This window comes from Siniperca chuatsi, linkage group LG15 (genome assembly GCF_020085105.1).
Source record: "Siniperca chuatsi isolate FFG_IHB_CAS linkage group LG15, ASM2008510v1, whole genome shotgun sequence".
NCBI classification, from domain to species: Eukaryota; Metazoa; Chordata; class Actinopteri; order Centrarchiformes; family Sinipercidae; genus Siniperca; species Siniperca chuatsi.
In genome coordinates, this window is record NC_058056.1 from 9,767,676 (window position 1) to 9,781,908 (window position 14,233).

A 14,233-nucleotide genomic window follows, 5' to 3' on the forward strand; every position below is an offset into this window, starting at 1 on the left:
TTTGTTGCATGAACATGACTGTCATTGTATCTACCTCAAGACCACTGTAATATTTAACGCAATGCAAATTACTTGGCATTGAAGAGCAGATCCATTTGCCCTCAAATCGAAAAAGTCCGCTGCGACGAGGATGGGATTCGAACCCACGCGTGCAGAGCACAATGGATTAGCAGTCCATCGCCTTAACCACTCGGCCACCTCGTCTAGGGTCGTGTGATGTCAGTCCATAATATGTGGAGGAATTTAAAAAACTTTTTTAAATTTTTTTTATTAATATCTGCAAGTGTCGACCTTATTTAGGTCCGCTTAATATTTCAGTACACGTTGCTGCTCTTACCTTAATGTGTTGCACAAAAACGTGTATGCCCAAATCCATTTCCACACCTCGTTAAAACGCAGTAGGCCTAAAAGCCTTGTTAAAAAACTAGCTTAAACCCTAGCTAATCGCCAAACACGGACAACGTGCAAATTAGGTGTTAGCATGTTTACTATTAGCCAAAAAGCAACAGGGTGCAGAATCATCATACATCCACCACGGGGAGCCAGAGACCAACACATAAAATTAGGTATTTTAACCATCCGATAACGATTTGATCAGTTAAGTGGGCCTTACTCTGATAACATCAGATAACCACATGTCAAATCTGTTGCCATGATTAATTTATAAATATGTAAGAAATCCTTCGTCATACCCCCTCACCCTGCTCCACTAAATGCATTGTTTGGATTCAAGAAATCAAAAGGTTTATTTGTCATGTACACAAGTAAAATGTGCAGTGAAATGGAATGTGGCGTGCTCCTAATGTTGTGCTGAAAGACTAGAGTGATAAAATATATCTGAAGGGTATTAAAGATCAAATACGTGATTATATGCAAAATATCTGTAGTTATCCCAAATATATATATTAGTGACAATATCAGTGCCTCATTATATGCAGAACATGGATGAATCAAGTATGATTCAGGGCCATGCAACCTCTATAGTTCATGTTTACTGTAATTTAGCATTACTAACCACCTTTTTTTGTCCCCGTCCAGAATTAACAAGCAACAGCACCATTTTCATAATCTAGCTGATTTAACAGTGAAGTAAAGCTTGTTTATACCTCACATTTGATTTAAGTCATGGTTGATTTGAAGAACTTTTCATCTAAGACAGTATGAGTTGTTTATTCCAGTTTTTGTTATTTAAAAACGTACTGCGCCGAGCGGCAGCCAGCAACAGCTGTGCACTCTATATTTGCACTTTATCCTACTTTGTTTCTGCTGCACAACAATTTCCCTCGGGAGAAATAAAGCTCCATCTTATCTAACTCATTGTTTTTGTGTATGCATGACATAACTGAACCGACCTCCTCATGAAAACTACAGTTAGTCTAGTCTAACCCACCGACTTTCAGTGTGTCTTGAGGTGTGAAACAGAAGGCGAAACACAGACAGAGGGGATCAAACATTTATTTACCCTTATTAAAAGTTACAATAAAACCATTAACATCTTCAAACAATAGCAAAATAAAAGAGAACCAAAAATATTGGCCAAAACATATTTACAGAGACAGTTTGCAGATAAAAAGCTCACATTTTGTACACAATCCCAACCCCTGCATCATAAACTCTGAAATGTGAACACTGCAATACTCAAGAAGCTTGAATGTGGTTTTAGCCAGAAAAAAAAAAAAAAAAAAAAAAAAAAAAAAAAAAAAATCAAAATGCACGAACAAAGACATAGCTCTTTTTCCACCTCCCCTCTTTGATTTTCACTTTTCTATACATGACAAAATACTTGAAATTTGGGGGTAAAACAAAGGAATGTAGAATTCTAAAAATTAATAAGATCATTTGAAAGGTTTTATGTGTCCATATAACAGTCATTTCGAGTGAAGGAGATGTCTGCCCCGCTCCGCAACAGTGACAATTTTTAGATCCCACAAAGATGAGAAAGAAAAATAAAATGTTATAGGGCTGCCACTCTGTTAAAAAAGGATGCTTCTCCATGAATTGGGAAAATAAGTCAGTATTCCTGATTCGCTCCACATCCAATCCATTACCTTCGCCATGCGCCAGTCTCTGTGTGTACCATGAGGGGGCGACACAAGCCGACGCTTTCATCATGAGAGGGCCCGGTGAGATTCCGTCTGTCGAAGAACTAATAAAGGCAGTGAACTGGTGGTTGAATCAGCAAATGTGATATATCCTTTGTCTTCTTTTGTAGTTTTGTTTATAACTTTAACGTGGCACGAGTCTCTCATATATATATTTATATACTTTAATCTTGGAAAATCAGTTCAGGTGCCGTGGCGGGGTGCAGTCACTCTGTCTTGGCCTCACCCTCAGAGGCTGCAGGTGTCGTGTCCTCGGCGGCTGCGGCGGGGGCCTCCTCGGCGGGGGCAGCCTCTGTTGGTGGGGCCTCCTCCACCGCTATGGTCTCCGCCTCGGGTGCAGGTGCAGCATCGGCATCAGCGGCCTCGCCCTCTTTGGCCTCGGCGGCCGGCGTCTCCTCTTTGGTTTCCTTGGCCGCGTGGCCGTTCTCCTCGGGCTTGTCCTCGGTCGTGGGGGAGGTGGCCTCCTCCTTGCCCTCCTCGCTGCCCTTCTTGGTCTTTTTCAGCGAGATGCCCTTGAACTTGAAGGAGTTCTTCAGGGAGAACTTCTTCTTCTTCTTCTTGCCATCCTTGGCGGCCTCGCCCTCTGCTTTGACAGCCTCGCCCTCGGCTGCAGGAGCGGGCTCGATGGCATCTCCGGCACTGGTTTCGCCGTCCTTGGCTGGTTCGGCTGTTCCATTTCCATCAGCGGGCGCCACTTCCCCATCGGGCTTGGCTGACACATCACCATTGGTTTTAACGTGGCCGTTCTCCTGCAGAGAGAGAACTCATTAGTCATGGATTAAAATAATCAAATTGGGTCAAAAAAAAACTCAGTCAACGGAAAAACACTCAAATATACAGATGGATAACTGTAGATGAAATGTGTACTAATATTCCAAATAAATCTAAAGAGGTCTGGCATATGACAGATTAGCATTAGCCCATTTACTCCAATAGTTAATCCATGTTATACTTGAGGAAAGCTGCTTGCCCTGACAGTGGTTCAGAGGGGGATTCAACAGCTGTTTGCATGACTTTAAGCAGACACATGGGGGCAGTAGTGCTGCGTCTAAACGTCAACACCGCCAGCAAGTTTGGGGAACAAAGGAATCCCCGTGAAACCTGGTTTTTGCTTTCATCCAAGAGCTGCGGCTCACATCTACCACGGCCCTCTGCGTGAGCTCAGTGTGGCCAGAATCCAGCCAGCACACGTCAGCCACGGCACAAAGACACGGTCAGTTTAAGAGTCATTCAATGAAGCCACTGCACTCGTAATGGGGGGTGTGTAAGTCTGTAAGTCGGTCAGCTCCTCGTCAGTGTGTATGAACGGGCTTCAAACGATGCATCTTGCATTCTGGGGTCAAGCTCAAGCCAGCCACTCATTTAACTCTCCCAACAAAAAGCAATTAACAATCACGCATCGATCAGCGTCATCATCAGAGCGCACATTTTAGTTTCCACAAACGTATTCTGTGACTCTGTCGAACTATGTGAAAAAAACATATACATAAGCGGGTTCGGACCGGCGCCTTGCTTGCAGCTCCGCGACATGCGCCTCCAGCAGATCGCATTAGCATCCTCTGCACCGTTTGCCTCGCATCTTTTGTTCGAGGTGAGAGCGACTGTCCCCCCTTCCCCCGACTACAGCCAACTCATGAGAGAAAACACGGAGAAAACACACATTTCGACCCGAATCTGACATTCTTGCGTACTATTTGCGGCCGAATGGCCCCGCAGACGGAGTTAACGACAGGCAGGTCTGGTGCGCGCTGAGCGGGGACGAGCATGTGCCACTCGACGGCTGCTCTGCTGGAGGGGGGCTCCCAGATTTCGACGACCTGTGTTAATTTCATTCAAAGTAATTGTGTCTACAGCCATGTGGTTAACCGAGGACTGGATCTGCTCTCGGTGCGGAGTGTGACAGAGCAACAGCCAGGCACCCGTGGCAGCCCTCAGTCCCGCCGTGGCACCCATGCTGCCAGTGGGCGTTGGGTGCCATGTGGCTCCCCGGTGATGCTCGGCATGTCAGCCCTACTTTACTCACCTGGCCGTTGGCTTTGGCGGCAGCAGGGTCAGCGGCGGCATTCCCCTCAACAGCTACTCCACCCTTTGACAAGTTGTCTCCCATTTTTTTTTCTTTTAGGTGTTGTGAACAAAAAAAGAAAATCGAAAAAGAAAAACCTCGAGGAGTTTTTGAGATTTAAAAATCCAGCTCTGGGATGGGTAAGATCTTGCCAACGAGGAGAAAAATCCGACCGGATCTTCTTCTCCCTGGGTAGGTTTGGAAACGAGAAGAGCCCCTTCTGTGTGTGCGGACCCCACGGCGGCTGAGCGCAAATTAAAGGATGTCGGTCGGTGATAAGACTGTGAGTATTTCAACCGCGCCTCAAAAATCGCTCAGAGTCTCCTCCCATGGGCGTGGCAACCGGGCTTTGTCCAATCTGCAGCCGGGGATGGGCCTATTTCACCCCCACCCCCGCCCCCGCCACTGCAACGGTCTGCTACTCAACTGGATGATCAGCAGGACTTTTTCCACTGTTTCACATGTCTGGAAGATTTTGGCCATTTTAAACTTCTAGACTTTGTTCATAAACCTACTCAGCACTTGTTGCACGAAACTGGTTATCATACAGGTCACAGAAAATGGGATTCTGATAAAGAATCATAATCATTACTTTATGCGCGTGCCATTTAAAAAACACATACAATTGTATATGTTTTATAAGGATGTTAAATTGATACCATAATGGACAAACAGTGCCATAAATTCACTAGTGAAGACAGCAGACACACCACAGATGTGTTTTATCATCAGTGGTCCCCAACATAAGGTTTGGGGCCCCCCACAAGGGAAATATAAAATATTTCTGCAACAAAAAGATTTTCATGGCTTTTTTCTTGTAAACTACCAGAGTTTTGCCTCTTCAGGTCTCAAAGAACTATTCAAATCAGCCAGTCTTGGAGGGAAACATCACTTTATGGTTGAAGTCCTCACAGCTCCAAGATAAGATAAGGGGTTGCAAATATTTAAAGGGTCAAAAAAGGCTGGGCAGTGATTATTCCAAGCTTATGATTTCCAGACTTCTGTCCTCGCACACACTTTGCATGAAGGAAATGCCGACTTGTGTTCAAGTTCAACATGGTCTGTCGCAGTTTGAGTGACTTCCTTTAGCTAAAAGAAATCCTCAGATGATCTTGATGATGAGAATTTTCCGTGCAGAAAACACTGTTTGAATGAGCGAAGAGGAATTCATTAATGGCTTCCACTGGATTTTGACTGACAGGCCCGGCTTTCCAAGAGTAAATTGGTTACATAACATGCAGCCAGCTTTGCACTTGCGATGGCACTGGGGCTGCTTTGTCACCGACACAGACAGGGAGACAGTGAATCAGCCTGTCAGCCGGTAATGAGGTCTCTTGGCCAGACGAGCGAATCCCACGATCGCAGCAATGACACGGCATTTTTTGGGAGCCCAAAGCTGATGGGTTCCTCTTGTGATCCAGCGAGGTCAGGGGTCATGTGTTTTAAGCTGAGTTATGAGAGCCAATGGACCGCTTCCATAGACTGGCCAGTCATGAGACAGGGTCACACGTGCATTTATGTATGCCAGCTGCCTCATTTTCAAGCCGTTACTCTTGATTCTGGCAATCTTAACCAAATTATCCTTTCTTTCCCATCAACAAGGCCCTCATTTATCCCCCAGATGAACCCATGTTAACAAAATGGCACTCTGTCTGCTTGTCATCTTTATAGGACTCCATTAAGTGGAGTTTATGATTTCCTCTTATTAAAGTACCGCATTCTTCTGAGGCACCCCTTTATGGGTCCATGTGTGTCTCTCTCTCTTCGCCTTTCTGTCATTGTTTCCACCAATCAGCTGGCACACAGAACGACCCCCTCCACACATACACTCACACAAACATGTCACAACCGTGGTATGTTAGGCACGCATACGCCACCCAGGGAATGATCTCCATCCAGTGTGTGGGCTGAGCTTCCCACAGTGGAATACACCCTCAGGGCTTCAAAACTGCACCCCCACCCCATCCTAACCAACCACCACCGCTCCATACATTCTCCCAAACTGAGTCAAGAAGGAGAACAACATGTTCAAAAGATCTTTTTAACCCCCGTCTCACCGTCCAGTGCATGCACAGCTCAATCATGGCTCTGGAATTCCTCATTGCTCTCTGATGTGGGACGTCTGAGTCGGGTCCTCATTCTGATGAGGTCTATACATTTAGATTGTCGGATTTCAAAGGGATGTTGTCGGTTGGATCAGCACAAGAAAGAGAGGTTTTCACAGCAGGGCTTCCAAGCCCCTGCAGAGGGACTTCTGCCCAGGTTGACCTCAGGACTGTCACTCATATACAGTGGTGGAAAGTAAGTACATTTATTCAAGCATCGTACTTTTTGAGGCACTTGTACTTTACTTAATAATTTCCATTTTAGGCTGCTTTTTTTCAGAGGGAAATGTACTTTTTACTACATTTATTTGACAAATATCATTACTCGTTACTTTGCAAATGAAAAGCTCTGCACACCCACACAGGTGTTTCCAATACCATTACTTGGAAAGAAAATACAGACTTTTGTTTGAAAAATTTGACCTACGCGCCGTACTTTGCGTTTGTTGTAAACCAGCGCTCGCTTTTAATTGTGACATCTCTGGCTCATAAGCTGCTCTGCAACTCAGTGGAAGAGATGTTTGTGTTTTTCTATTTCTGCATTTCATTGCTGACAATAAACTTTAGAAAATAATCTGTAAATGCCAAGTGTGAAAACTTTCAGCATCTATCCTTATAGTGAATGATTTCACTATATATACACTCAAATGAATAGTTTGACATTTTGGGAAATACGCTTATTCACTTTCTTGCTGAGATTTAGAGGAGAAGATTGATACCACTCTCTTGTCTGCCCACTAAATATCATGCTAGAGCCAGCTTAGTTTAGCACATAGACGGAAACGGGGAAACAGCTCGCCTTGTTTTTACACTTTAGTTCTTTTATGGATCAAACAAAAGAGATATAACGTTAATTAGTGAACTTTAGAGTTGCTCTTAGGTGGATATAGTTACCTTTAGACCCTGCCAGGCTAGCTGTTTCCCTCTGTTTCCAGTCTTTGTTGTAAGTTAAGCTCACCGGCTGCACATTTAGCGTACAGACATGAGAGTGGTATCACTTTCCTCAGTTCACTTTCGTCAAGAAGGTGAATAAAAGTATTTTACATACGTATTCTAGTGCGGACACAGTCTGAATTATTTTCGTCCTCACAGAGAACAGCTGAATCTGCAGTGAATACTGACAATGACGTCCTTACCATATTTTTAATACGCACACGCATTTGTATTACACACATTGTGATGCTGATTTCCTTGAGAAAAATGTGATTGTGGCTGGAGAACTTCCTCTGGCCTCGACCTGCCTTCTTATTTCTGTCACGTTTAACATGGTGCTTCTTCTCCTCTTCACACACTTTTTTCCCCCCTGAGCTAGTCAATGCCCCTGTTTGTGTGGTTGCGCATTTTTTCATGCCCTGACACAGGATGAGCTCAAATCCCGCTAAAAGCCTCCATTGTCTCTCTCTCTCTCTCTCTTGGCGAGCCAACTGATGAGCATCACAAGTAGAAAGAGAGGGAAAAAAAGAGAGTGGGAGAAAAGAAACGAGAGGAGGACTGGAGCGAGGGAGACGAATCCGAAACATGTCTCTGGGGTTCCTTTTGCTTCAGGGAGGAGAAAAGTTATCTTTATGACAGTCACCTTGAACAGATTACTTGAGCATATCAGCGTGATGAATATGTAATTTCCCCGGGTCCCTCAGTTGCCCAGCAATTCATGCATACACAATCACACAAATAGTGCTGTTTCCTGTGTGTTTCCTATGGTTTTGTGAGACACATTTGTTGTAGTTTTGCACTGCTAATGGCCCAGATACCTCAATACCTAATGCAATGTCATCCTGAAGCACAGTCATAATATAGGTTTTATAATAAGAAGTAATGTGAGGAAAAAAGTTCGCCAAAAAGTGGATTATATATAGCCACAAAACACAACAAAAACACTGCATTTTAATGTATCACAAATGCAAATGCAGCATTGAATTCTGCTCAGAAGTGATATCTAAGCAAAGATGTAAATTCAATTTTGTATGTCTGATTTAGTCTTAAACAGAACATTTGCATTGCCAAGCACCTCATTACAAGGAGAATCAGGTGCACAGCCCTCTTCAGTGGCATGAATAGGGGTGTGTAGACTTAAAAGAAAGCCCTTTGTAATGCTAATTAATTCGATCAACTGGCTTATTGACTGCAAAAAGGCCCTCGGCAGCAGGCAACCACAAAGCTGCGCATGGCAGCCATCTTGGCCGGGGGCTTGTGCAGATGTATCTATCTGTCAGGCTCTGGCAGTGGAGGAGGAGAAGGAGGAAGGGATAGTAGCTGGATGCATGTTTGACTTGCCTCATTGATAAAAATAGTCATTCACATCACAGGGGAGCTTTGAAACACAACAACACAACCTCTAGAAATGGAGGGAAGCCAACAGTAATTACGTTGATGTGTGTAGACCCCCTTCCTCAGTCTCTGTGCCTAAGGTGGCAGACATGACGCGACACACCCCTCCCTACATTTCTGTGTGCATGCAGACATGCCACAGAGCCGGTTACCATGGCAACTGCTGCTTCTATGGACGTCTCTGGCTGATGTTACGGGGGGACTTGGTGGGAACCCAGTAAAGAGGAGAATAGAAGAGGATATGGCTTTGGCTTTGTTTTTGTTTGCCTTATCATCTCTGGCTTGTTTATTTGAGACGACTTTGACTCTCACAATTTTATGCAGCCGAAACTCTCAACCTCTCTGTGACCACAGGGAAATGAAGTGTGGTTTCCTTTTAACCTTTACCCTCACCACCTCCCCGTCAGACTCCAGTTTTTCTTCCTCATTATAAATTCTTTCTCTCAGACTTTTCTCCCTCCCTCTCCCTATCTCTGGAATCAAGACTTTAGCCATCATAGGCAAATTCACCCTGTGGTGCCTTGTTTCCATCTGTTGTCATAACATGCAGGCCAGGTAACAAGACAGCAAGAGATAAAGCAGATGGCGAGACAAGCAAAAGGAGAGGTTGAGGGGTTAAGATGTACAGAAAGCGTTGATAAGCGAAGCAGAGGGAGAGGATAGGGGCTGGGCACAGTCGATGTGTGTGTGTGTGTGTGTGTGTGTGTGTGTGTGTGTGTGTGTGTCAGACAGTAGTAAGGCAGCTCATCCCCACTGGCAACGGCACTGCAGCGTTTCTAGGTCAGTGTGCCATCATCTCATTCATCATTATCACAGCCTTCTCTTCCTCCTCCGCTCTCCCTCTTCATCCCTCCCACGCTTTCTTGCAGTTGTTCTCTTCTTCCCTAACGCACACACCACAATGGGAGAGGCACCGAGCTTCAGCGACAGAATGGAAAGGAAAACACAAACAGACTCAGACGGAGCAGGTCTGTATGGTTTGAATCCAAGTTGAGATGTAACAGAGTAGCTGTAGTCATCCATGGCCAGATGCTGAAAAGTACAAAAGGCCCCACTTTCTGACAAGTCATGCTTTATAAAGGGTTAATACTGTAACTAATGCCTTAATTGATGGTTAATAAATCATTTACACATGTATTAATAACACCTTTTGGTTTACCAGGTTGTGAAAATTTATCCTCCTTCAAAATGGCACTTGGTTTGTTTTTTAGCTAGCTCCATAGGCTACGTCCACACTTAGCCAGCTCTAGGGATGGAAATGTCGGCCTGTTGGTCCACCACTTCCAGACTGAAATATCTCAACGACTATTTGATGGATTTTCATTAAATTTTGACGTTCATCTTCCCCAAAAGACAAAATACTTGTGACAAATTATGTGAAAAACAAATGACATTCCCATCAGCCTCAGCTTTACTTTGTTTACTGCTAATTAGCAAATGTTAGCGTGCTAACATGCTGAACTACAATGGTGAATATGGTAAACATCATACCTGTTAAACATAGCATGCTGACATTCATTAGCATTCAGCACGTACTGCCTTACTGAGCTGTTAATATGGCTGTAGACTTAGTCTTGTGAAAACATCATTTATGAGTGAAAATATGTCTACAGTAGCGTTTGAAGGTTGTTTTCGTAAAGATCCCCGTCTACACTGACACTGGAACAACGGGAAAATGGTTAAATCCTCTTCCTCTTATCAGGAGGCAAACAGCAAAATTGTGCATCACAGTTAAGACTCACTATAAACACGTCATATCTTATTTGTTTAATCTGCACAAAACCAAAGTGTTTTAAAACAACAATTTGTGGTTTTACAGGTAATTTATTATATGCCGCACAATTTTTTGCCCAGGTCAGGCCCTGTGATTTCCTGAAAACTCTGCTGGCCTGTCAGTAACTTTTGCTGATGACTTGGAAAGTGATGGCAAGATAGAACGTGGGAAACCTGTGTAACTTTTTATTTTTATCTACTTTATTATCATTTATAACTGCAGAATTTCTGTTTAATTAGAAAAATAGAGCCGTTACCCTTTATTAAAGACTTAGAAAGTGGTACTGCACACAACAGTATAAGCACCTCTGAATGAGCTGTCAATGTCAAAAAGTGAAGACAGCCATTATCACCCCCATTTATCAAATCCACGTCTCTTTCTGTCAAAAATCACAAAACAACAGTTGCCCTGTGACAGACAGAAATCAATTATCCCTCGTGAATTCCGTTTAATGAGCTGAAGTAGAAGCACAGATAGCCTGACATACTCTGTTAAAGGCAGACTAATAAAACATAATAGGCTATATTTCATGACAGCTTTGCATTCTTGCATATTGTAAAAGGGCCTGAGTGACCACACAGACATCTCCCCTGCTGCTCAGAAGTAGCTGGCAGCATAAGTGTCGTTTGTTTGGTATACATAAAGACATATATATGACAACAACCACTTGCGTGCAACTATATGCTAATGCATTTACCCCCCACCACCGCTACACCCACAGACAGACTCATTAGCTCAGTTCTGGGTTATCTGCTAGCTGGGGCTTTGTTTTTATTTTTGGCCAGTCTGTGAGCTCAGCACTCTCTCTGAGCCCCCTTCAGTTTTTTCCCCCCTGCTCCTCAAAACCATCTTAATTGTAATGCAGATTTAAGGATCGGGTGGGGGATGGGAGCAGGGGTGTGGGGGATGGGGAGAGAGGAGATTTGTGGAGAGGCTGTGGTTAGTGTTAAGTATGACCTGGCAGCCCTGCTAGGCCTCAGCGGGCGGTCCTGCGTGGGCTGGGGGGAGGGGAGCCCAAGAGAGAGAGAGAGAGAGAGTGCTTCGAGGGTTATCCCCCAGCCTGTACACATGACTCAGACATCAGATATCAACATCCTGGCCTCATCTTGAAATAAAACATGGCAGACACGCCCCATATATCTTCATTCAACAGTAATCTCATCTAGGAGTGGAACAGAGAAGAATAGGATGTTCAATGGCGCTTTGTTCTGTCCAGACATAATGAGCTTAATGACACCGAGGTCATGTTGTTGTCCTCTGTCATAGACTAATACCATGTTAAACTAACAGGAAAATGAATAGTGATCATAATTTGCAAATGGCATTGTATTAATCTGTGTATTTATCTGTGTGGAAGCAGTAAAGCCATTACTGAAATCTCACTAATTTGCACACACAGATTGTTCGGCTGTTGTGCTGTCTGAGATGTTGCGGTAAGTTTGGGTTTTTTCTGCAAGTGTGTCAGAGTGTGTTTTAGTATGTGTATAATCACTATGTGTTTGTGTGTGTGTGTGTGTGTGTGTGTGTGTGTGTGTGTGTGTGTATTTGGGGTCTGTCTAGTTCTTATCTCTGCAGCTTAAACTACGGCCAAGCTCATCCCAGCTGTCGGAGAAGTCGAACCCTGACTATTTACTGAGCTCCTGCCCTCCAGTGACAATGCACCACACCCCTCCTACCAAACACACACACACACACACACACACACACACACACACACACCAGAATGGAGGGCAGAGTTGGAGAGCAGAAAAAGGCCCCAAGCGAAAATAAATAAATATCTAGAGTCGATACTCTGCCATTGTGTTTAAATGAGCCATGTGTGGGATGGATTCATTGACTGTGCACCTCTTACTGCGCTGAAAAAAGACAGCCAGTTCACTTCTGTTGTTGACTCCTCATTCCCTGTTTGATTACACTGAATTGCACTCTAAGCGCACAAGAACACAGTGGCACACACAGTTACATGCCTGGTTCAATTAGGATGAGGGCACTGTTAACTTGTTTACACAGACATTTATTATAATAATAACTATGTGATAATTTGTTCTAATTTCCCGGCCCTCCTCCACAGGGATCTGAGTGCAGGTTCAGTTGCAGAGGCACAGAGTCAATGACACATATGGAAAGTGGATGTTTGCCGATAAGATGCAGTCCTCCAGCTGAGGGCTGGCCTTCCCACTCACAAGGTGACAAAACTCAACTCAGCCAGTGAAGAAAAATCTGATTTTTGTGTAGTTCACTCAGCTTTGGCATGATTCATTATTTGGTTGTCATTTTGCTCCAGTATTCCATTTCATCCATCTGCCATTGCAGCTGTGTTGTCATGGAGCATCATTGCAGTGTGTTGCGCTTGTTTGTGAGTGACCTATTTATAACCCAGCCCCTCTATCTCCTGCTTCCAATTCTCTTTCTTGTCCTCCTCCAGTTTATCAAAACATGGTTACATAAAAACAGCTCTCTTTGAGCCAGCCCTGGGTCATCGCTGTGGCATGAACATCTTTGTGAGTTATTAAATAATTCAGAAGACGGGGTGAGGTGTTGAGTCTGGGTTATTTAAATTTCACTCTGAAGAGATATTCTTAGCTCAAAAGTGGCATAACGGAGACATGTAACGTGTCACATGGTTATTTGAAATATTAACAGTCACCATGAAACTTAACCTAGAGCATTTTCATCTTCCATAATGTGATGTATTTCTGAACATTTGACACAGCGACCCAGGATTAAAACTTGGAAAATGTCTTTTTTGTTTCACTGTATCTTTATATGTCTGCTATATCTATGGGTTTGGGTGATCGCCTAAAGACCTCAGATGTCAGTCATGCAAATGAGGTTACGAGTCTCCAGCTTGAAGAGTGTAATGCTGTACAGCTCCCTCTATTCATTAGCTTAACAACTATAAAGCTATAAAGACAATGGCTGTCACTTGTCAAAATCTTACCCAACCTGCTAACATTGACCTCTAGCCAGAATTCACAACTTTATCATCACACTGCCAGTAGCATTGCACTTACCAAGAATGCTGGTAGCCCAGTTTGCCTTGCCTTCTCTCCCTCTTATCAGTGCTTTAATTGATCTAGAACTGCCCGACTGTGTTTGCAGTGCAGCATTGACCTCATCTTCACTGGTCTGCTGAGACAGCTAGCATTGATCTATTCTAGCCTGACCAACCGGCCCAGTTGAGTCTGCATTAACCTCCCGCTAACCTGGGTCTGGTTAGCCCATAATACTCTGGCTAGCGCCTGACAGTGATTGCAAGTGATTGATTAGGGATTGATTGGTTGAAACAGGGGATAGGGAGGGATGTGGAGTGAGGTAAGGATGTGGGTACTGTGGGCAGTTATTTACGTTTGTGTCCCATCATGAAATGAGTGCAGTCAGGTTGGGCCAAGATTTACGGTTACAGCCCATATTATTCTCTCGTACATTCACTGCCTGTCAGAGCCTGAGATACCGCCCTGACAGAAAGATACATTAAAAACAAAACGGGATGAATATATCGCCTGCTGACAGGAGCAATGTGAAAGACACCTGCTACAACAACGGCAGAGGGAAGAAAAATTCATTTGTCAATTCCAAAGGGAGACACTTCCTTTGTGTGTCATCCCCTTGGGGCTTACTAACAAGGTTATCATGGGTCACTGATGAGCTTGGACTGAAGAGTACAATTGGAAAGCAGTTAGAAGACCCTCAGTATCTGTCCGCAATGGTGCTCTCGCCATTGGGAGGGTCAGGGGCGACAGCAGGCATGGTATTTGGGCCAAGGGCATCAGTTGGTGCAGGTCTCAGGAGGTTGTGCGCCATATGATCAGGTGCTCCTGGTGGACCTCCATAACATCCTCAAATACCCAACAGGTAAGCC

The 14,233-nt window shown here is 44.2% G+C and overlaps 1 protein-coding gene, 1 long non-coding RNA gene and 1 other non-coding gene across 4 annotated transcripts; 1 reads left to right on the forward strand and 2 right to left on the reverse strand.

The window, feature by feature from the left end:
* Positions 1 to 122: 122 nt before the first annotated feature.
* On the reverse strand, positions 123 to 204 carry trnas-gcu. Its single transcript has one exon. It is a non-coding gene; the product is annotated as a tRNA-Ser (tRNA).
* Positions 205 to 1,439: 1,235 nt separating this feature from the next.
* Positions 1,440 to 4,413, reverse strand: marcksl1a (MARCKS-like 1a). Its single transcript, XM_044166638.1, has 2 exons — positions 4,126 to 4,413; positions 1,440 to 2,851 (listed from the first exon to the last, which is right to left on the reverse strand). Exons 1-2 carry the CDS (start codon positions 4,207 to 4,209, stop codon positions 2,309 to 2,311), a joined length of 627 nt encoding a protein of 208 aa, XP_044022573.1. The 5' UTR covers positions 4,210 to 4,413; the 3' UTR covers positions 1,440 to 2,308.
* Positions 4,414 to 4,564: 151 nt separating this feature from the next.
* On the forward strand, positions 4,565 to 13,113 carry LOC122861772. 2 transcript variants are annotated; one of them, XR_006374566.1, is made up of 4 exons: positions 4,565 to 6,465; positions 9,467 to 9,565; positions 11,771 to 11,804; positions 11,932 to 13,113. It is a non-coding gene; the product is annotated as an uncharacterized LOC122861772 (long non-coding RNA). The 2 variants fall into 2 exon arrangements; XR_006374567.1 differs by lacking the exon at positions 4,565 to 6,465 and adding an exon at positions 9,015 to 9,377.
* Positions 13,114 to 14,233: the final 1,120 nt, after the last annotated feature.

What these genes read in the sequence shown, in the direction of transcription:
- marcksl1a (XM_044166638.1), bottom strand. Translation starts at nt 4,209, where the DNA reads ATGGGAGACAACTTGTCAAAGGGTGGAGTAGCTGTTGAGGGGAATGCC. An exon ending in CCGCCAAAGCCAACGGCCAG is followed by an intron (nt 2,852 to 4,125) that starts GTGAGTAAAGTA and finishes CTCTCTCTGCAG; the next exon opens with GAGAACGGCCACGTTAAAAC.